Genomic DNA, 22227 nt, shown 5'->3' on the forward strand with positions numbered 1-22227 from the left:
AGTCGATAAAAAATATTCATGTTGTAGCAGCTACAATTTTGTAGTTGCTACAACATGGATTCACCTTGTTCCTTTACCATTTAGGTTGCAATAGCTACAATTTTGTAGCTGCTATACATGTTATAACAGCTATAATTTCGTAATTATTACAACACATACTTAACATGATAAAAAAAATATTCATGTTGTAGTAGGTATGATTTTGTAACTACTACAATGCAGATTCAACCTTGTTATTTTTCATTTACATTATAATTACTATGATTTTATAATTATTACAATGTAAATATCTATCAATATTTATGTTGTAATAGTTATGATTTTTTAATTACTATAATATATCTTTGGTTTAAGATTTAGACAAAAGATAATAATGAAAATAATACATTGAAAGGTAGTTAGATAATTATATATAAGTTGATGGTGGGGAGTTTTTTTTTTTTTTTTTTATAAAAATTCAAAGTGGAGCGGCTGAATGATTTGAAAAAAAAAAGTAAACCTTTTAATTTTTACTCTAATTATAATTAAAATTTTACTCTGGAACGATATTGTTAGTTGAGCTGAAAAAAAAAAGTTTCCAAGCTCGATAAAATGTTTAATAAATAATTTTGAATGCAATTAGCTCGACTTAGTTTGACTTTGCTTGTTGGCATCCGCCCTAGGGGGTTTCTTGTAATTAAATAGAAATTAGTTTGAAATTCCCATTTGGATAACCTTTGGGGGTTAAAATGACAAATTCATTTAAAACGACTAGTTATTTGTTCTTGATATCGTCATCGCCCGAACTAAGCGCGGTCTTCCTTCGCTCCGATTCCTCTACGCTCCCACGCAATCGCCTTCCGTGGAGTTGAAGAGGACGGCAAAGCCGCGACCAATCGCAGCAATGCACTGATTGATCGAGAGGGGGAGAACCACAAGAGGCAATTTTTTTTTAATCATTCTTCGTCGTTGTTTGTTTCTGACAAGGAAAGATCCTTGAGGGTACTGATTTCTGCCCTTTGTATGCGCCCTTTGATTTGTTTCTATTTGCGCCCTTTGATTTGTTTCTATTTCAAGGAAAGATCACGAGTTGGTTGCAGAGAAAGAGAAAGAGAGAATTTTTTTTTGAATCTTTCCCCCCTCAAAGATTCCTGCCTTTTTTCGCCCCAGCCCCGTGAATGGAAGAGAGCGAGAGGGTAGGTCGTTGGCGGATTAGAGAGGAGGCGGGTCTTGCGAGGACATGAGGAAGGAGGATTCGAGCTTGCCAGATCGGATGGCGGCGGGTAGAGAGACGGCGGATCATTCGGCGGCGGGATCGGCCGGCACCGTAGCTGCTCCCAGGAATAATTTTCTTCGGAAGTTCAGGCTCTACGAGACTCGATCGGTGAGTCTATTTTGTTGGAAAAATATATCCTTTCTGATCGTTGGATGTCCTTTTTGATACTAGTGAATCTGTGAATTCGTTTGATCTTTCTTATTGCTTGCTATTTCGTGTAAATCCGCTTCGTTTGTGTCGGGGCGTGTAGTCAACAATTCAATATTTGCCGTTTGTATGACGAAGGCTTGTTTGACGGAGGGTTTTCTGCTGATTCAGATTTGTGGTTGACGACTAGTGTTCTATGCCATTTGCTACTTCTCTGTCTCGTTAGCTTTGTCAACGCTTGAACTGACCATCCTCATGGTTGTTTATATGACGAATTCTCTCAAAGAAGAAAATAAAGATTATGACAGATGTTAACTGCTCCTAGTTGTCAGATACTTTGTTAATAGTAAGACGGGCCTCTATTAATTGATCCTGCTTTTCCTGATGGTTCTAGAATTTCATGCTTTCATTTATGCTCTAAATTGATAAAATTATCTGTGACAATATAACAAATTTCCATTTAGGACTCATGATTGTTTGTGTTTGCTTGCTTATCGTGTGTTTGATGTTGGTTTACTGTGCTTCAGACATTTTATGTAGTTGGAAACAATAAGGATAGCTCATACTGGAGGGTGTTAAAGATCAATAGGTTGGAGCCTTCTGAGCTGAGTATTCATGAAGATCCGAGAATCTACTCGGAAAATGAATGTCATGATATGCTCACACAAATACACTTGAAGAATATTGCAACTGATGGATTAAGATTTGTCACCAAATGTTATGGCATTGCAGGTTTGTATAACCTCAAGTTCTTCTCATACTTTAATAAAAAGTAAAATGTGCTACAACCAAATATCCTCATATTGTTTAGAATGAATATTTATTTAAAACACGTTCCTTTTCAGGATTTGTCAAGTTCCTAGGGCCTTACTACATGCTACTCATTACTAGGAGAAGGAAAGTTGGTACCATTTGTGGTCACTCTATATATGCTGTCTCTAAAAGTGAAATGATCACACTACCAAATTCTGATGTGCTGTCAAATATCGCCTATTCTAAGGATGAAAACAGGTCCTTTTGTCCTTTCTTCTTGTGAAGAACATGGCCTGTACATCTTACTTATATCAGAAAGCAAAGTTCTGCTACTATATGTATCTTGAATGATTACTTGTTTGAAGTTTGAATATCTATTTTGATGTTTCCGTATTCCCATGTTATAAATCTATGCCCTAATCTATCAAAGGGTTCCATTTCTGAGCCATGCGCTGTTGAGTGTGGAGAACACTTGGAAACTGGCAATGATTGTCTAAGTTTCAGTCATTTATATGCTATCCACTTCTCTGATCAGCTATCTTTTAATACTTATTGATAGTTTTTCTTTAACCAAACGTGAAACTATACTTTTAGTAAGGATGAAACATTGCTGGAAATAGCTTGATTATCTTGGACAACAACTGTTTCTTGAGGTGTAAGTGCCAGATTGGTTAATTATGTGTTGTGGCAACTCCAAGTCTCCAATGCAGGAGTTGGATTATCTTGTAATGTTCATAATTCAAGGTGTTGGAGACAAGGTGTACAGGTTTCTTATATTGGTGGATAATATTTTTTTGTCTTTTCTTTACTAGTATTATGGCTGCTACTTCCCTGCTGGATTCACATGTTTTCCAGAACCATTCTTTATTTTTTCTTATTTATTGCATAGATACAAGAGCCTACTCTGCTCTACCTGTCTCAGAGAGGACTTCTTCTTCAGTTATTCCTACAACATTATGCGAAGCCTCCAAATAAACTTATGTGATGGTGAAACAAAGTCTGATCTCCATGAAACAATGTTTGTCTGGAATGCTTTCTTGACACGTGGTGTTCGTGATCTTCTCCAGAACACTACTTGGATAGTTGCTTTAGTTTATGGATTTTTTAAGCAGGTAAAATTTTACAATGCTTCTTTTTCTTGGGATAATCTTAACACTCATTACTTAGAATTTGTCTTGTCTGAAATCCTTTTTTTCCCGTGTTCACATTCTTGAAGGAAAAAATATAGGCACCTAGCATTGACAACCTATTATAAATCATCTTTTGCACACTAAGGTATATTTGGATCCACTTGATTGGACATGCAAAACATTAACATATAGTTGAGCTTCTAACACTGGGTATACATTGTTTCTTGAATTTGCAACATCATCTTTTTTGCTATTGTCTCGCTCAACCTGTAACTAATGGTTGTCATTAGGGATGCATATACTAAAGAGTTACAATTGTACTCAGCAATTTGCTTGTCCTGTTTGTGTTTACTAACATAGGGCCTTAAGTCTAGTATTTGAATCCATGCACGGTATCTATGCAAGCAAGCTGGTCTTGTAGAAAATTTGCAATTTTAGTATCTAGTTAAGTTCTATTGGGGTAAATTGTTTAACAATGATTCATCTCATGTATCTTGAGTCTTGACCTAAATGATACTCTATCTTCATCTCAATCCTGAACCTATAAGAATTTAATTAAGGTTTTGGCTCGGTTGATTTTTTATTAGTTGTCGTCGTCATCATCTAACATTTAATTAACTTGTATTATATTAACTAATATTATATCTGATCTTCCTCTTTCCTTAACCATTTTCTCTCTGCTAGATTCGACTTTTGTAACTATAAAATCTAATGGTTATCTTTGTCCTATAGTTAGGATTGTAAACGAACCAAGTTGCTGAAACAGTTATTCAAGCTTGGCTTAGTTTTCTTTTTTTTTTAAGCTTAAGTTTGGTTTGAGCTTGGCTTGAGCTTGGTTCCTTTAGATGTTATTGAGGATTGATTGAAACTTTGACATTTTAAAGCTCTTTTAGTCAAGCTTGATATTGTTGTTGATGAGAGTTTCTTTGTTTATTTATAGATTATTTATAAGATTGATAAGAGCTTTGTTTATGAGTATGGTTGCTTTATTTGTGTATATTGTTTATTAATATTTGTTTGAACAGTTTACAATCTTTGTACATGTACATTAACAAACTAAACACGTGTTCAAGCTTGTTGATTTAGCTTAATGAGTTGTTCAAGTTTGTTTATTTAATTGACCTTTGCATGTTGAACACTCTTATTAACCTGAATATCAAGTTTTCTCACGAACGTTTGATTCATTTACAATCCTACCTATACGATCTTAACATTTCTCTCATTTTATCATCAATTCATGATACATTGAATTGTTTTCAAATATTAATAATTTTATTTTATTTTTTCTAGTAATTTCATAGACCAATCTTAGCATCCTCATTTCCACTATATTTTATATATGTTGCTTCCTAATAGCTGAACACTCTAATCCATAAAATATGGCGGGTCATACCACAATCATATTTTTTTTTTTACCCTTTTGGGAACATAAGGATCACACAAAACTCCCAAAGTTCATCTCCAATTTGACCATCCATTCTTTATTATATTAATCATTTCTTATCAACATCCTCTTCTTTGTTAATGCAACTAATGGGTTCTGTGGAAACAAACACAGAGATTCTGAAAGAAGTTTGTGTGTTTAAACTAATGTGTAGGATTTCTGTGTTCTGTTGGTAACATGTCAAGTTATTTAGTAATAAGAGTTTGTATCGTTCATTTACTAAAAATAGAACAATTTCATATCATATAACTAAAAGTGACATTCATCTGCTAGAGAAATTTTCTCTTACTTAATGGATATGGGGTCTGATTCCCAGTTTCTATGGCTGGTATTAATTACATTGCTTATAAACTGCTTGAACATTTTCTATTATAAACTGTATTGTGAGTTCTGACCTTGTGTGGTTGTCTGTCATGTTTTCAGGCTAAAATTTGTGTGTCTGGTAAATATTTTTGGTTGACACTCATTGCTAGGCGCTCTCGTCATTTTGCTGGAACCAGGTTACTGAAAAACATTGCAGTGGTTTTCTTCCAGATAGGCTAAACAATAGGAATATCAGAGTCTATCTGCTTTCTGGTAGATCATTCAATGAAGATAATTTTTTTTGGCTCAGGTATCTAAAACGTGGTGTTAATGAGAAAGGTGAAGTGGCCAATGATGTTGAGATAGAACAGATTGTATCTGAAGATATAGCTGGAGGGATTTCTTCAGCAATAGCTTCTGTTGTACAGAACAGAGGGTCCATTCCGCTCTTCTGGTCCCAGCAAACTTCAAAATTTAATTTAAGGCCTGATATTATATGTATGTATCTGCTCTTTTCTCCTAGCTTTGCACAATATACTTTGTTTTACCTTTATCACATCCTGGCAGTGCATAAGAAGGACAACAACTTCGATGCTACATGGCTTCATTTTGACAATCTTGTAAAGAGATATGGAAATCCTATTATTATTTTAAATCTTATTAAGGTAAGTAAATCATGGTATAACATAAAATATATAGTAATATTCTGTCTTCTATGTTTTTTCCATGAATATCTCAATGGTATCTGAGTATTCTAGGCCTCAAGAGTAATCTTTTGATACTTCTCTGATTGTATATATTTTCATTTTTCTTACTAAATCAGTCATTTGAGAAGAAGCCTCGAGAGTCTTTGCTTCATGCAGAATTTACTAATGCTATTGATTCCATAAACAAAGATCTATCAGAGGAGAAACGCTTGAAATTCTTGCACTGGGATATTCAAAATTATACTAGAAGGTCTGTAGTTTCAATTTATTTTTTGTTTCCTTTTTGCTCTTCTTCTGAAGTTTTGAGGTAGAAAATAAAATTTGATAATACTAATTTTCTGATTTCACATATATATATGCATTTCATTATAACTTACCGAGCCGATTACTAATTGTTAGTCTGTGTGCAGAAAAGGTGCAAATGTGTTGGAATCATTAGGCAAAGTGGCAGCATGTACTTTGGAGATAACAGGGTATTTTTATTGCCAGACGACTTCACCCTTGAAGAATCAGAATATTCTGGAGTGTTCACAACCTCTGTAAGTATCTAATTTAACATACTGAAGCATGCCTTTTAACTTCCTCTAATAAGTTAAGCATCAGGGATAAAGTATGTATTCGTTCATCGAGTTCTGGAATCGGTAATCAATCAAATGTAATAGTCCTGATCTATTGGATAATTTTTTCTGCATCTAAATTTAACATGTATACTCCCTTTAATTTTTGGATTGTGTCCTAGTCTTTCTAATTTATCCCACAAGAAAAATTAGTGGATTTATATACAATTTTAATTCTGTGTTGGTTCTTGTGATGTTAACAGGGGACACTATCGTGGAGAATTGCTATGCAAACCTAGCAATAGGTCATTTCTCGATTTCATACAGACATCAGATATCCCTCAAAGTAAATATTCTGGTGCTAATACAGAAAAGGATGGTGATACTTTGGCTAATGAAGTGTATTCTGCTAGTGCTCAAAATGAATACTCAGATAAAACTAATTACCAAACTAACATTTTTGCTAAACCAATTAAGTTCCAAAAAGGGATCCTGAGGACAAATTGTATAGATTGCTTGGACCGCACAAATGTTGCGCAGTATGCATTTGGTTTAGCTGCTCTTGGTCATCAGCTTCATGCAGTGGGATCAAGGGAAGCTGTAAAAATTACTCTTCATTCTCCTTTGGCTGATGACTTGATGGTATTGTATGAGAAAATGGGTGATAAACTTGCCTTACAATATGGAGGCTCTCCTGCCCATAACAAGGTACCAGTGTCAAAAGCTTAACCAAAGCTCCATTTTGTACTTTTTGAAGTTTTCATTCTTCATGTGGTTAATTTTTAATAAATCGCTTTGCATCTTAAGTAAATATATATCCTGGTGTGTAGAATTTGGAATATGAGTTTACTTAGTGTCCTGCCTTAGATAAGTGCTGATCCATGAATATGCCCCTCTTCTTCTCAATTCTTAATATTGCAAAAATTATGTTTTGGGTGTCTTCCTAGTTGTAAAATAATCTCTTAGTTTTAAAGTTACTCCCTCCATACCTTTTTATTGTTCTCAAGAGGGTTGATAGACCATTTGACGTAAAATTTAGCCAATTTTTCCATGATTTTTTTTATATGATGAGCTTCTGATTGTTAAGGCTTGGACGATGATTTGTGCACATAATAAGATCACTATACACATTTGATCTGATACCTCTCACAAGTCCACGTTCGCACTTGCATAACATATATATTTCCTACTTGTCTTTGCTTTTATTTTAAGCTAGTTACCCCTCAAAAAATGCAAACGATGCAGAATAAGAAGGTATGTATTTATTTATTTCTTAAACTACCACCTGACAAATTATGATATTATCCAACACATTGGTTATATACTATAACACCACTTAGAGTCTTAATAATATATTTTAGGTATAGACAATAGCAGATGTTTAAATATAGTTATGCACCCAACTATGCATATTTTTTTTAAAAAAATTATCGGCAATCCAGCTAGAGAATATATGATTTTTTGTTCATCTGAATTGATTCATTGTTTGTTTCGTTATCTTTTTCAAACATTTCAGTGTTTGGTTATCGTTCTCAGATATTTTCTGAAAGAAGAGGTCAATGGAAGGCAGCAACCCAGTCCCAGGAATTACTAAGAACTATCCAACGCTACTACAACAATGCTTACATGGATGTAGAGAAACAGCATGCTATAAATTTGTAGGTTTAATCTTCTATTGCATCTGAATCTTGTTTTCGTTCTCCAATCTATTCCTGCAAATAACATCCACTTGTCGTGATTACTGCAATTAAAATTGCAGATTCCTCGGATACTTCCAACCCCAGCATGGTAAACCTGCATTATGGGATCTGGATGCAAGTCAGCCTTATAGTACAGGAAGGAATTATGCATTTGCTGATGAATATACAAGGTACTGACATTTCAGTTTAAGTTTGCCTCTTCATATAAACTCTATTTGTTCTTCATGTGCTTTCCTCGTATTGCCATATAAAATTCTTTTTCTCCCATTTTTTCAGGTCAATTTTCGTAAGATCCCTATCTGATGGCAATGTTCTAAGTGAAGGTAGTCCACCCTTGTCTTTCTCTGATGTTGCACCGAATGACTTAGTAAGTTCATCGCTGTCTGCAAGAGTAGAACATCAATTAGCCGTACGAGGACTTTGTGATTCCACACCAGAAATTTTATCTTGTGAAAACAATGTGTCACATCCTGGGTCAGTTTCATCAACCTGTTAATTGTTGATTGGATATATATATTTTTTTCCAAATTACCGAATAGTTCTCTTTTGGTGTATGACACAGGTCAACAATTTTCAGAAACTTTACTTCAGATGATGCACATATATGTTTCAGTGATCATAAATTGAATGGATCAGACTGCTCTAACTTCCTTGATTTTGATTGGCTTTCATCAACAGGAAGTTCTTGCAAGGATGAAGAACATAAGATGTAATTTTCTACTTCTGTCAATTCCCTTAGAAATTAATTTTTGTATCTCATGCCATAGGACATCGGTTAAGTGGAAAACCAGAAACTACTGGAACTTTTTGCCTCAACTCTTAATTTTTGTCGCAGATCCTCTCTTATCAACTCACCGAATGCAAACTTGGCAACTGAAAATGTCACCGATAGTGTCTCCAATGAAGTGATTACCATTTTGCATGAGGAAAGTCATAGAGTTCAGGTATGTTTCCTCTGTAATCAATATTTGAAAATTTCGTTTCTTTTCCGTGTGAATTATTCTGTTTCTTTAAATTTACCAAACTTCTTTTTCGATTTATTCAAATTCGTAAAACCAAAAAATGGGTTCCTCTAAATTGATGGATGGTCATTGGATACTATTAAAAGATAATACTTGTAGAACTCCAAACTTGGCACGAGCCATCGAGAACTTTAATGATAGAGTAAAATCAAGTTAAGAGGTTTCATTGTTGTTACTTTTAGTTTATCTTCTATGTTTTAGTAAAATTAGGAATGAAGTTATTATATTAACCAGTCGTTAGTTTTTTGTTTGCAGTTAGTGTTCTTCAGCATTTAGTTTATCTTCTATGTTTTAGTAAAATTAGGAATGAAGTTATTATATTAACCAGTCGTTAGTTTTTTGTTTGCAGTTAGTGTTCTTCAGCATTGACTTTGATTGATACGATGATTCATCTAAACTTAACTATTACTTCACCGTTCATTGAAGTTATGATATGTTATTTTGCGCAGGAAGTGGAAGCAAACCGGAGAGAACCTTCTTCAACCAGTGTTGCCGAAAGCTCCAAAGCTAGCCAGTTTTCAGATAAATTTGCCTATTGGGTTGACCATGGAGGGGCTTTTTGCTACTGATCACACTCAATCAGGATATCCTCAGGCCGTGCGGATCAACTTCAACTTGGATTACGCAAAACAACATCGACTAACTTCAGCTTAAAAAACACAAGTTCGACACTAGAGAATTTGATGATTTCTCACTGATAAGTAGTTTCAAAGCGAAGATCTGATTCTTTATATTCGACAATTTTAAGTTTGAGTGTACATAATACTGACACAAACTTACAGTTGATGAAATAATCGTGATGTGTAATGCTCTGTTGAAGTTGGAAACTTATCCCATCTACTTTGTGGCTTCTAAACTCGACTGTATCTATAAAATGTAATGCTTTGTCAAAGTTGGTGATGCTCTAGGCGATGTTGCTATTATAACTTGTGAGATCTAGGGCAGTAAATGAGCCGGGCTGAACTAATTTTTGTGTTCTTTGAATTTAAGATTGATTAAGTTGTTAAAATGATTTTGATAAAGTTTAAATAAATTGGTAAAGAATATTTTAATATAATAATATTTAAGATCTAGGGTGTAAGAATTTATGATTTAAAATTTAGCTATAATTGTGTAGCTACTTAGGAGCTTCTATAAAAGTGATGAGCTCCAAAAAGTGATGTTGATAAAAATGATGTAATTTTGACTAAGTTGGTAAAAAATATTTTAACATAATATTTTTTTGATGTAATGGTAAGGTTAGTGTCGTGTGATCTAGAAATCACAAGTTCAAATTACGAAAACAATCTTTTATAAAGTAGGATAAGATGACATATAATAGATCCACATTAACAGGAGTTTTGTCCATCACTTTGTCTTGGGAGGAGAGAAACTAATTTTCCTTTATTTACTTAATAGAAACTCATCCTTTTTATTTACTTAGAGGGTGTTTGGCTGAACTTATAAGCTCTCTAAAACAGCTTATAAGCTATTTTGAAGCTTATAAGCTCTTTAAATTTGTTTGGTAAATTTTTTTTCAAACAACTTATAAGCTGTCAAAATAAGTTGTTTTGGAGTTTATAAGTTGTTTTTAAAAAATTATAGAAGACCCTACTTTTTTAAAAAAGATCTTATTTTAATAATTTGTTTCTCTAAAATATCCTTATATAATTTCATAAATCCCCATCTTATTCTCCATAAATTTTTACAAGCCTAATATCTTTTTATTTTCGCCGACTTTTCTTCCAACGTTGTGTCATCTTCTCCGCCAACACCTCTTTCTATTTTTCTCTCCCCCGGTGTAGAAATTCACCCAAAACCCTCTATTAATAAAAAATCTCAAAATCCTCTATTAATAGTGTTATACGCTTTTTGGTAATTTTATTAATAAAAAGATCTTATAATACCAAACACATCAATATCTTTAAGTTAATTGTAATAAGTTCACCCAAACACTTTAACAACTTATTTTTAAAATAAGACCTAACAACTTATAAGCTCCTAAAACAACTTATAAGTTGTACGAACTTATAAGCTGTTTTTAATAAGTTTAGCCAAACACCCTCTTAATAGATAGACGAATTTTATAAATTCGTCCATCGATCCATTTTTGGTGTCGTTTTTTGCTTCCATCCAAATTGAATGGATAGCAATTCCCTGCCTTTAACGTTGCCTTCAAAACCAAGTTTTTCCCTGATGCCTCACGCATTTGCTCGATCGGCTATCGCAGGTAGTATTGTCGTAGGCGGCTCCCCTGCACGGCCTCGCAGCAGCCGTGCGAGGTCGCTCATTTAACGACTATCTCACAACCCCCGCATGTGGTCGTGACCTCACAACAACCGTGCATGGGTTGCTAGGTTGCACACAACTGGGGCAAAACCCTACAAGCCTTGTTATCTGGCTCGTCCCTCTTCTCCAAATGCACTTCGACACCATTAACCTCGTGGCATCTCTGCTTTCTTCCTCGCATGACTTATCTTGTTCAAGCTCTTCCTCCTCTTCGTTGACTACGATCCTTTCTCTGTCGACCTCCCCTTCTTGACCTTCCTCGCAACAAAAATCTAAAAACATGACAATCACCTCTCTTTTCGAGAATTTCCTCAAGATTGATTAATAGATAGATTTCAAGTAAAAATTTTATTTTCTTTCCATTCAAAATTTTGGCAAAGATATAAACTACGATCTCATGGAGATCCAATGAAAAAAAAAGTAAAACAAAAAAAAATCTAGTTTTTTAATAGTTTGGGGAATGAAAATAAAACTTTCTTTAGGTCCAATCCTATTTTTTTTTAATGAACCATATATCAAGAACTAAAAAAAATATTCCAAAAGTGAAAGAGAATTATTTTCTACCTCAGAGTAAAAGTTTCAAAACATGGGTTATTTAAATTTTTACAATTCTAAAACGAATAATAAATAAACTTAAAAAATAAACCTAATTTATTAATTTAAAAACATCCTAGGACTTAACTGAATTAGTTATCACATAGTAAAATTATCAAATCAGTAAAGATGGGCTTTGATATAGTTAAGAGGTCATATGTTGATATACTCAATTTTTTGATTCACCTCTTTATAAATGACTCACGTCGGTCGTGTGGAACGTGTATATATATATATATATATATGACCGACGTGAACGTGTATATATATATATATATATATATATATATATATATATATATATATATATATATATATGACCTTAATGCCAAATAATGTTGAAAATAAAGATATTATTTCACAAAAAGACGTGATTAAAAAAAAACGTAAATGGGCGATTTGATAACTCTGAGCCCTGAGGTGTTTTTTCATTATTTTATTTTTTTTATAAAAATTATTTATTTATTTATAGGGGTGGGATGGTGGTGGGTCCGGGCCTCTGTGAATCTTATCCAATAGAGAATTTTTAAAGATTATATTTATAATTTTACAGTGGCAACACACCAAAGTAACGTGCGCTGGACGGATCGCGTCACGTGCTCCGCCGGTGACAGTCCAACAAACGGATAATGGGAATAAATTTTCGCCCGACGGGGGGTGGTGGGGACCGCCACGTGCCGCTTGTAAAAAAATGGACCCCACCGTACGAGCGAAAGTTTGCCGACGGACCCCTTGGATCTGCCAACGGACTGTGGGGCCCACCGAGATCGATAGGCCAGCTCGGCGTCGAGTTAAAATTTAAAAAAAATGTGTATTTAATTTCACGTGTAAAAAACAATTAAGAAAAAACGTCAAAATTAACTAATATTTTAGCCATTTTGCAAAAACATCCATATAAAATTTTTACTTTGTGTCCATCCTTCCGCATTCAAAATTTAGTTTATCTCTAGTTCTTGAATCTCAATTTTTTTTATGGTTCACTTCTCTTATGAATATTAATTATCCACTCAAGTAAATACATAAAAAAAAAAACAACTATCTTTATCTAATTAGATAGAATTTACTATATAAATCCTTATATGACATTACATTCTATTCTTTACTATATCATCATTTATATCTAAATAAATTTTATTTTATTATTATTAATTAATTTTTTTTTAATATTCCTCTTCCTTATTTAATATCAACATTTATTATAATTTCACATCACATAATTAAAATATTTATTGATAGTATAAATTATAAACACGTCGTAAAAACATAATAGGAAATAATAAAATTTAAAATATCCATATAATATTAAAATGTACTAATTTTGAAGTAAATAATGAGGTTATTTTGAGTGCATTTTGATGTTAATAAAAGTTTAAGGGCATTTTCCAAAGTTATTAAATCCGTTCAGGGGGATTTTGTAAATAACCCACTAATTACTGTTGCTTTTTGGTAATTAAAAAATATTTAAATTCATTGGCCTTCGAGTTACCGGCACGCGACGCGATCGATGGCAGCAGGAAGCAGATCCAGCGATGGCCGCGACGGCGAGCGGAGAGCGGTTTTGCGTAGGAAGAGGACAAGGCGGGGCAGAGGTGACAGCCAACCTTTTTCTTTGTTAAAGAAAAGGTGAAGGTGGGGCTCTTCCCGGCTATAAAAAGGGCGGCAGAGGTGAGCTCTACTCACCAGTCCATCCCGACTCCGTTCACTCCGTTTTCTCGATTCCCCGTCCGTTTCGTCGCGTTTCTCCTCTTTTCTTTTCTATTTTGTGCTTTCTAGGGTTCCTCGATCGCGCATTTGGTCTCTCTTTTGAGTTTCCAGATTCGGTTAGAGGTAAAGCCCTAATCTTGCACCTCGTTCCACCAAATGGATGTGTTTGTTGTCGCAGATTGCAGCGGAGATCCTGCAGTTTTCTTGTGTGTGTGTGTGTGTGTGTGTGTGTTTTTGACTTTTTTGAAACCGAGCTCTGCTGCTTGGAGAGTTCTCTTGGTTGCCAAGTTAAATGACACACAAACTTGATCTTTACTTATTTCACCCAAAAAAATTCGATCTTACTTAAAGTATGTGCAGAATGAGGAAATAAGGGTTTCAACAAGATCGGAAGGGATAGTATTATCCAATATTTCAAACACTAGGAGAGAAAAAATGCAGCTTTTGATCAGAGAAAAATCATGCTAAAACATGCAGAACACACACTTTCTTCGGATGATAAAGAAATTAGAATGTTCTTATTTCACGCTGAATACTCTTGACTTAACTGCAATTTTTCTATGAGAGGCAATTTTTGGAGAGAAGTTAAGCTTCAAAAGTGTAGATTTCTAGTGTTTAATGTATGAAAACAGGAAAGATCTTTTCTTAAGTCATTGCTTCTCATTCAACTTGTCTTTTATCCTGCAGATCCAGTAGCATAGCATCTTTTTTTTTTAAAAAAAAATAAAATATTATTTAACATGAAATTAGGATGAGAGCATCTAGCAAAGATCCGTTCACTTCATCATATATTTTCTTTAAATTTTGCTTTTGTTTATTCTGAGCTTTTGCTGTGTCGGAGATCTAGTTATTACCTAAGTATGCACTTGCCAACTTACATTCTACTTGGTAGCGCTGAGAAATATATGATTTTTGTTCTAAATCCTCTCGTTTCCAACCTTTCAGATCCTTTTCCACTGTTATGGGCATGGATCTTATTTAGTAATTTGATGTTCTTGGAATGGGGAACTAGTTTTATAATAGGACACACAATAAAGTTTAGTTTTTTTCCACAGAAAAAGTGAAATCTTCTCTTGCATTATTTTTTATAAAACTCCATGTTCCCTGTTGTTCTAACAAATAGATCTCTATGCTTTGGATGTTCTCCATGTTGTCTTTCTTAGATCTCAGCATGCTATTTGTCAAAAATGCAACAATTTTTTGATTGATATTGTTGGGTTCCCTTAATTTTGTTGCAGTTTATGCTCTTTGAAGCTTGAAAGAAAGCATCCATAAAAATGCCTCAACGCAGCTTGACCCGTGCTCTCAGTGTTAGGGAGCGCATTGGCGACTCCCTTTCTTCGCATCCGAATGAACTGCTGGCGCTTTTCTCAAGGTTTATAACCATCTCATATATATTCTTTAGCTCTGTGAAAAATATCAAGAAAAGAAAATTTCTTTGATCTGGATGGTCAGATATGTAAATCTTTCTTACATCGGCAAAAAGATGAAATCGTCTCTGAGTTATATATCAACCATCTAACTAGCTTAGTTTTTTTTACTGTTTCACAGTCTATCAACATGGAAATTAGAATGATCTACCCATTACATATGCCTTTTTCTGAGATCTTATAGATCATCGTCTATCTTACTTAATCCTGTTGCCATTGACTTCTAAACTTGTGATGATGAATCATATCGTAATTCCTTACCCTTAGTTTGATAAGCCATGAGTAAACACTTTTTAACATTCTAAGCATTTTGGATTGTTGTCTACCCAATCAAACCTTTAAGACATTTGATTCATGTTGGCTAATCTTCTCCATATTACTTCAGATGTTACAGGTTGATTTTCGACACCTTGTCTCTGATTACTTTTGTCCATCAGGTTTATTCACCAGGGTAAGGGTATGCTGCAACGTCACCAGTTGTTAGCTGAGTATGGAGCTACCTTTTCTGAAGCAGATAAGGAAAAACTGAAGGATGGAGCCTTTGAGGATGTTATTAAGGCAGCACAGGTATAAGCTAGTAGGGCAGCATTTTTCTCCCATCAAGTTTTAATCTTTTCATGTTCTCATGAGATCATCTTGTTTTCGATGCAGGAAGCCATTGTTATTCCTCCATGGGTTGCTTTAGCTATTCGACCTAGGCCCGGAGTTTGGGAATACGTCCGGGTCAATATCAGTGAGCTTGCTGTAGAGGAGTTGACTGTCCCAGAATACTTGCATTTCAAGGAGGAACTTGCTGATGGAAGGTAGGCGAAGCTAAAGTTGGTCTCGTTATCATCATATGATCTGTATCTCTGTGAGAGAACCATTTGAACTTGTTCATCTCCTTTCAGTCCACAGAATAACAACTTTGTGCTGGAGTTGGACTTTGAGCCCTTCAATGCTTCTTTTCCTCGCCCCTCGCTGTCAAAATCTATTGGTAATGGAGTGCAGTTCCTTAACCGTCACCTCTCTTCAAAGTTGTTCCAAGACAAAGAAAGCTTGTACCCCTTGCTTAATTTCCTAAGGAAACACAACTACAAAGGCATGGTTAGTACTTATTTCAATAGATGTGTCGCACTTCTCTCAAATAACTTGATATTTTCGAAGATCCATCCAGGAAAGCATCAATATCATACTGCAAGCTTCTGTTAACTATTTTCATTCTTGCTTTGCAGTCCATGATGCTGAATGATAGGATCCAGAGCCTTAGTGCCCTCCGGGCCACTCTGAGGAAGGCAGAGGGACATCTGCTGAGTATCCCATCAGATACGCCGTACTCAGAATTCCACCACAGGTAGTCGATAAATGTCTACTCTGGTTATTGTAGTCAATATTTTTGAAATGATGTAAATGTCAATTGTTGCTTAAATGACTGGTTTAGATTTCAAGAGCTTGGCCTGGAGAAGGGGTGGGGTGACACTGCCCAGCGCGTATATGAGACCATCCACCTGCTACTTGATCTTCTTGAGGCCCCAGATCCGACCACCTTGGAGACTTTCCTGGGAACAATTCCTATGATGTTCAATGTTGTGATTCTTTCTCCACATGGGTACTTTGCTCAGGCTAATGTTTTGGGTTATCCCGATACCGGTGGCCAGGTATGATATATCTTTGATTCTTGACGAGATTGCATCTACTCTAGGTTATCTTTCTCATGTGAATTTGTGCGCAGGTCGTTTATATTTTGGACCAAGTTCGAGCTTTGGAAGATGAGATGCTTCTAAGGATCAAGCGTCAAGGACTAGATATCACACCTCGAATTCTTATTGTAAGAAATGGAGTCAAATCTAGTCAGCAAATTTCTTTACCCTGGATCATGACTAAGTTGTTGGGACAATGCAGGTTAGTAGATTGCTCCCTGATGCAGTTGGCACCACTTGCGGCCAGAGACTTGAAAAGGTTCTTGGAACCGAGCACACTCATATCCTTAGAGTTCCATTCAGAACAGAGAATGGGATTGTCCGCAAATGGATCTCCCGTTTCGAAGTATGGCCATACCTAGAGACATATACCGAGGTAAACTTAATCATATTACCTTTGTTTAAGGGATATGCTCTGTTAAATTTGTTCTGAAGATTTATGCTGTTGTTTTCTGGTAGGATGTTGCGAATGAGTTGGCTGGAGAACTACAAGCCACCCCTGATCTTATCATAGGCAACTACAGTGATGGAAATCTAGTGTCGACTTTGCTTGCACATAAATTGGGAGTAACCCAGGTTTGAACTTTTCTTTGTTTGTAACTGTCTAGCCCGCGGTTCTCTCGCGTTAACATTGCTCGATAGAACCAACAAGCTTATTGTTCTTTTCACATGCAGTGTACTATTGCCCATGCTCTGGAGAAAACTAAGTATCCTAACTCCGATATTTACTGGAAGAAGTTTGAGAATCAGTATCACTTCTCGTGCCAATTCACAGCTGATTTGATCGCTATGAATCATGCCGACTTTATCATCACTAGCACCTTCCAAGAAATTGCTGGAAGGTAATATTCAAGCTAAACACTTTTCTAATCATTGTTTTTTCTTGGCAAAGCGGGTATCGTAATCTAAATGGATTTTTCTACTTGTTATCTGGTTTCAGCAAGGATACTGTGGGGCAGTATGAGTCCCACACTGCCTTTACTCTTCCCGGGCTCTACCGAGTTGTTCATGGAATCGATGTCTTTGATCCAAAATTCAACATTGTCTCACCTGGTGCTGATATGTCCATTTACTTCTCGTACACTGAGAAGCACAAGAGATTGACATCCCTTCACCCAGAGATTGAGGAGCTGCTGTTCAGCCCGGGAGATAACACGGAGCACAAGTAAGCGCCTTTAGCTTAGTACGATTACCATTCTTGTTTAACTAGTGCAGTGACTAACTCTGAAAATCTTGTAGAGGTGTGCTGAATGACACCAAGAAGCCCATTATCTTCTCCATGGCGAGGCTGGATAGGGTGAAGAATTTAACAGGTCTGGTTGAATTCTATGGCCGGAACGAGCGGTTGAAGGAGCTAGCAAACCTCGTGGTGGTTTGCGGCGACCATGGAAAAGAGTCCAAGGATCTTGAGGAACAAGCAGAATTCAAGAAGATGTACGACCACATTGAGAAGTACAATCTGCAAGGACACTTCAGATGGATCTCAGCTCAAATGAACCGGGTTCGCAATGGTGAACTATATCGTTATATTGCCGACACGAAAGGAGTTTTCGTTCAAGTACTGCTCTTCATTTGCAAACAAGCCCATTTTTCAGATTTCGATGATGCTGAGTTTTGCTAACCTGTTGTTTGTTTGCTTTTCTCTCATTTAGCCTGCCTTCTATGAAGCCTTTGGGCTCACTGTGGTTGAATCAATGACGTGCGGGCTGCCAACGTTCGCAACCGTGCACGGAGGACCTGGAGAAATTATAGTTGATGGAGTGTCTGGCTTCCACATTGATCCTTACCAAGGTGACAAAGCTGCTGAAATCGTCGTAAACTTCTTCGACAAGTGCAAGGAAGACCCAACTTACTGGGACAAAATCTCCCATGGGGGGCTACAAAGAATTGAAGAAAAGTAAGCTAACTCTCTTGTCATCAATCCACACCCCGAAACTAAGGTTCCTAGCAGTTACCTAACTCAACTGAAACAGGTACACCTGGAAACTCTACTCTGAGAGGTTGATGACGCTTACTGGAGTATATGGATTCTGGAAGTATGTCTCCAATCTGGAACGACGCGAGACTCGTCGTTACCTGGAGATGTTCTACGCCCTCAAGTATCGTCAGCTGGTAAGGCCAAACACCATGCCTGCACTATTCTATTCTGACTCATACTTGCATTGATCTCTGTAGCAATAATATCGAAAAATAGACGACCAACACAGTAAGAAACAAACAAGAGTAGAATTCATTAAGTTGCAGCTTACTACACATAATTGCGAATCTAATCTGAGTTTTTCAGATTCTATTTAACTGAATTCGTGTAATAAACTCTCATGATCTCCATTGACTACTATTTTCAGGCCGAGTCGGTTCCTCTAGCAATCGAGGGAGAAGCTGCTGTCAATGGTGTCAAGTAGGCAGATTTATGAGTCAAGGAAGCTCGTTTGCTGAAATGACATGTTTGTTTCCAAATCTGAGAATTCAGGAAAGGCTTTTGTCCCAACTTCTTTTCCAATTTGTTGTGAGAATTGCTGCTTATCGAATCAACGAGTTCTTATGTTTGATGTTTAATAGTGTTGTGTAGTTGTATCATTCTGCAATAAGATCAGGGCTTCCTTTTCATGGAAACACTTGTGTGCTGTTTTTGTTTCACGTAACAGGTTTTTTTTTTAAGTAACAAGCACATTGAAACCACTAACCAAGTAAACAAACAAAAAGTGTTTTGTTTTTTTTTTTACAAAATTATGAGGGCAAAAATAAGACAGACTTTTTTTTTTAATTGGAATAGTCAAAAGGTGTTTCATTTTATTTATTATCCATACAAGGTTGTAGCGACTATGAACCATAATTCTTACCATATATGATCAGAGCTGCTACAATTACCTTAATTACAGCTGCTATAATTATTAACTCTGGATGAACGATCCAGTTTTATGGAATTTTTTTATCGATCATTAAAATAAATCAAAAAATGTACATGACGATTGTTACATTTACCGTAGTTACAACTGCTACAATTATTAACTCTGGGTGATTGATCCGGTTTTACGAAATTTTTTCATTGGTCATCAGGATAAATCAGAAAGCGCATGCGACGGTCAGCCCAGAAGCCCAACATCCTTTGATTACGCTTCTCATTTGGAGAAAAAATTCTTATAAATACATCATAGCTGGGGTTCGAACTCAGGCACCACCCAACATCTTTTGATTACGCCCTTCATTTGAAAGAAATTTTTTTACAAATATATCATAACTGGGGTTCGAATCGTTAATACCTAGATGATAACCTAAATATCTTACCGTGATATCATAATCCCGGGGACAACTATTTCTGTTAAATAGTTATAACAATGAATGGTTACAATCTAATTTTATAGAAATAAAATGTATAATATACAGTAGTTACGATTCATGACTGTTGTAATATAATATTAATAATGTTTATGTTGTAGTAACGAGATGAATGTTTATGTTGCAGTACCAACTGTTCATGACTACTGTAATATAGTATTACTGTCTCCTCCGGGATAATGATACAATGATTAGACTCTCTAACATATGAATTGGGATTTTCTGGACCGTAACTCTTGATTCGTTCTTGGACTAGGGGTTGCTAATAGATGGGATCTCATGGACCCTAATCTATATAATAAGTGGGGTCTATGAAATCCTACTTATTTTGCGGTCCAGAGAATCCGTCATAACATACAACTAAGAGATCTAAGATTGTCTCAAATATAAAATTGATAACGGGACATATTTGAGTTGAGTTTGGATAATTTCAAAACACGTCCCGCTAGAAAAAAAAATAAACTTGAACCTAGACTTGCCTTACTTACCTTTTCAACCCGTCCCATCCCAAAGTCACTCAAAATCCGACGGGTTGGACCCGCCAATCACTAAATTATATATATATATATATAAATTGAAACCCTTAACTCATGCCGAACTTATCCTGAATCCACTTCTAGACCCGATCAACAGGTTTAAATTTACCTCGTAATCCGTTTGACCAGATTTAAATTTGCCCTGAACCGGACGAATTTAATATGGGACTGGGTTTAAACCCGACCAATTACCATTCCTACTCAGTTATAACGTACTAAAAAAAATTTGTTCCTCTGATGAGACATGATATATTTGATGATCGATGAAATTTTTTTATTATTTTGATGATGAATGAAAAATTTTTATAGGATCAAATCAATCATCTTTAAAATTAATCATTTTGAAGAGGTAGATATCTAATAGGATTTATGATTCGTCACCGTAAATAATATCGAGAACAAGGGTATTTTGCAGAACAAAAATGTGATGGGATGCTATTATGATGATAAATAAATAAAAACAGAGACACCACGATTCCAATTAAAAAAAATCCTTTTTACATTTGTTCAAATAAAAAAATCCCCTTATTGTGATGGAAGACCAAAATGGTTTCATTTATTCATATCAATTACAACATCGATTAATTATTTGTTAGACTTTTAAATTAAGAAAATACTTTTGTGAGAAAATATTAAATCATTTTTTTTTGTTGGATTCTATTTTTAAAACATTGCTATTAAATGAGAATTATTATAGATTAACTATTGCTAGAAATTGATAAAAAATATTAATACTTACTTCATAGAAATTATTTAAAAAATCTAGGATATTTTGACAAAATAAAATCTTTGTAATTCAGAATTATCAAAAATGCATAGGGCGGTTAACCAGACCAGTTAAGCTGGGGTTTGTGACATTTAAATTTATTTAATAAAATAATCGAGTAACGTAGAACTGAGATTAAAATAAATCAAATTATTAAAATGATTGTTCAAGTTTAGCTTAAGTTTTTATGAGCTTGAGCTTGATTTGAGCTTCCCTTGAACTTGAATCGAGGTTTGCTTGAGTTTAGTTTATCTAGAAATTATCAATCTTTCAATTTAAGCTTATTTTATTATTTGAAACTTTTAGATTTTAAATTTATTTGATTAGTTTTAAAATTTTCTTTATTTATTTAGCAAGTTGATAAGAGTTTTATTGATGAATATGATTTACGAATATTGTTTACGAATATTATTCACGAACGTTGTTCACGAATATTATTTACAAACGTTAACGAACTCAACACATATATGTTCAAATTTATTTCTTTAATTAAACAAGTTATTCAAGCTTGTTTATTTAATTAATATTTTAAATAAACATAAACAAATTTTTACCAAGCTGAACACTACATTTATTCACAAACATTCAATACATTTATAGCCCTAAAAATACACGCATCTATTTTTTTTATATCAAAATACCAATCATTATAGGTAATAGTTTTTTTATTAAAATAAACTCAAAACATCAATATTCTATTTAGAATACTTATTTACTTTTAAAATAATTTTTTTAATGATTAAATAAATTTTATTTTGATAAAAATATTATTACAATCTATTTAGTATTCGATTAAATAAAACTCATTCATGATCATTCATCAATTTGGTAGTTTCTTCTATAAAACTCATTCAATGGTAAAGATATATATAAAGACAATAAGCTTAAACATTGAT

General features: G+C 34.7%; 2 protein-coding genes across 6 annotated transcripts; both read left to right on the top strand.

Moving 5' to 3' along the window:
• The first annotated feature begins 778 nt into the window (after positions 1 to 778).
• Positions 779 to 9858, top strand: LOC122024177 (phosphoinositide phosphatase SAC2-like). 5 transcript variants are annotated; one of them, XM_042582738.1, is made up of 18 exons: positions 779 to 981; positions 1062 to 1363; positions 1930 to 2134; positions 2248 to 2413; positions 3045 to 3267; positions 5153 to 5229; positions 5343 to 5530; positions 5600 to 5697; positions 5856 to 5989; positions 6150 to 6278; positions 6560 to 7004; positions 7833 to 7954; positions 8056 to 8166; positions 8273 to 8319; positions 8392 to 8470; positions 8559 to 8705; positions 8832 to 8940; positions 9468 to 9858. In XM_042582738.1, the coding sequence occupies exons 2-18, from the start codon at positions 1220 to 1222 to the stop codon at positions 9585 to 9587; spliced, it is 2544 nt and encodes an 847-aa protein (XP_042438672.1). In that variant the 5' UTR covers positions 779 to 981; positions 1062 to 1219; the 3' UTR covers positions 9588 to 9858. The 5 variants fall into 5 exon arrangements, with proteins under 5 accessions (XP_042438672.1, XP_042438670.1, XP_042438668.1 ...); XM_042582736.1 differs by having other exon boundaries at positions 1057 to 1363; positions 8273 to 8470; XM_042582734.1 differs by having other exon boundaries at positions 8273 to 8470.
• Positions 9859 to 13551: 3693 nt separating this feature from the next.
• Positions 13552 to 19306, top strand: LOC122023723 (sucrose synthase 2-like). The gene is made up of 16 exons (XM_042582007.1): positions 13552 to 13707; positions 14823 to 14959; positions 15452 to 15581; positions 15666 to 15817; positions 15905 to 16100; positions 16229 to 16347; positions 16435 to 16651; positions 16726 to 16821; positions 16896 to 17069; positions 17153 to 17269; positions 17369 to 17535; positions 17634 to 17858; positions 17933 to 18251; positions 18346 to 18590; positions 18667 to 18805; positions 19039 to 19306. Exons 2-16 carry the CDS (start codon positions 14862 to 14864, stop codon positions 19093 to 19095), a joined length of 2451 nt encoding a protein of 816 aa, XP_042437941.1. The 5' UTR covers positions 13552 to 13707; positions 14823 to 14861; the 3' UTR covers positions 19096 to 19306.
• Positions 19307 to 22227: the final 2921 nt, after the last annotated feature.

This window comes from Zingiber officinale, chromosome 9B (assembly GCF_018446385.1).
Source record: "Zingiber officinale cultivar Zhangliang chromosome 9B, Zo_v1.1, whole genome shotgun sequence".
NCBI classification, from domain to species: domain Eukaryota; kingdom Viridiplantae; phylum Streptophyta; class Magnoliopsida; order Zingiberales; family Zingiberaceae; genus Zingiber; species Zingiber officinale.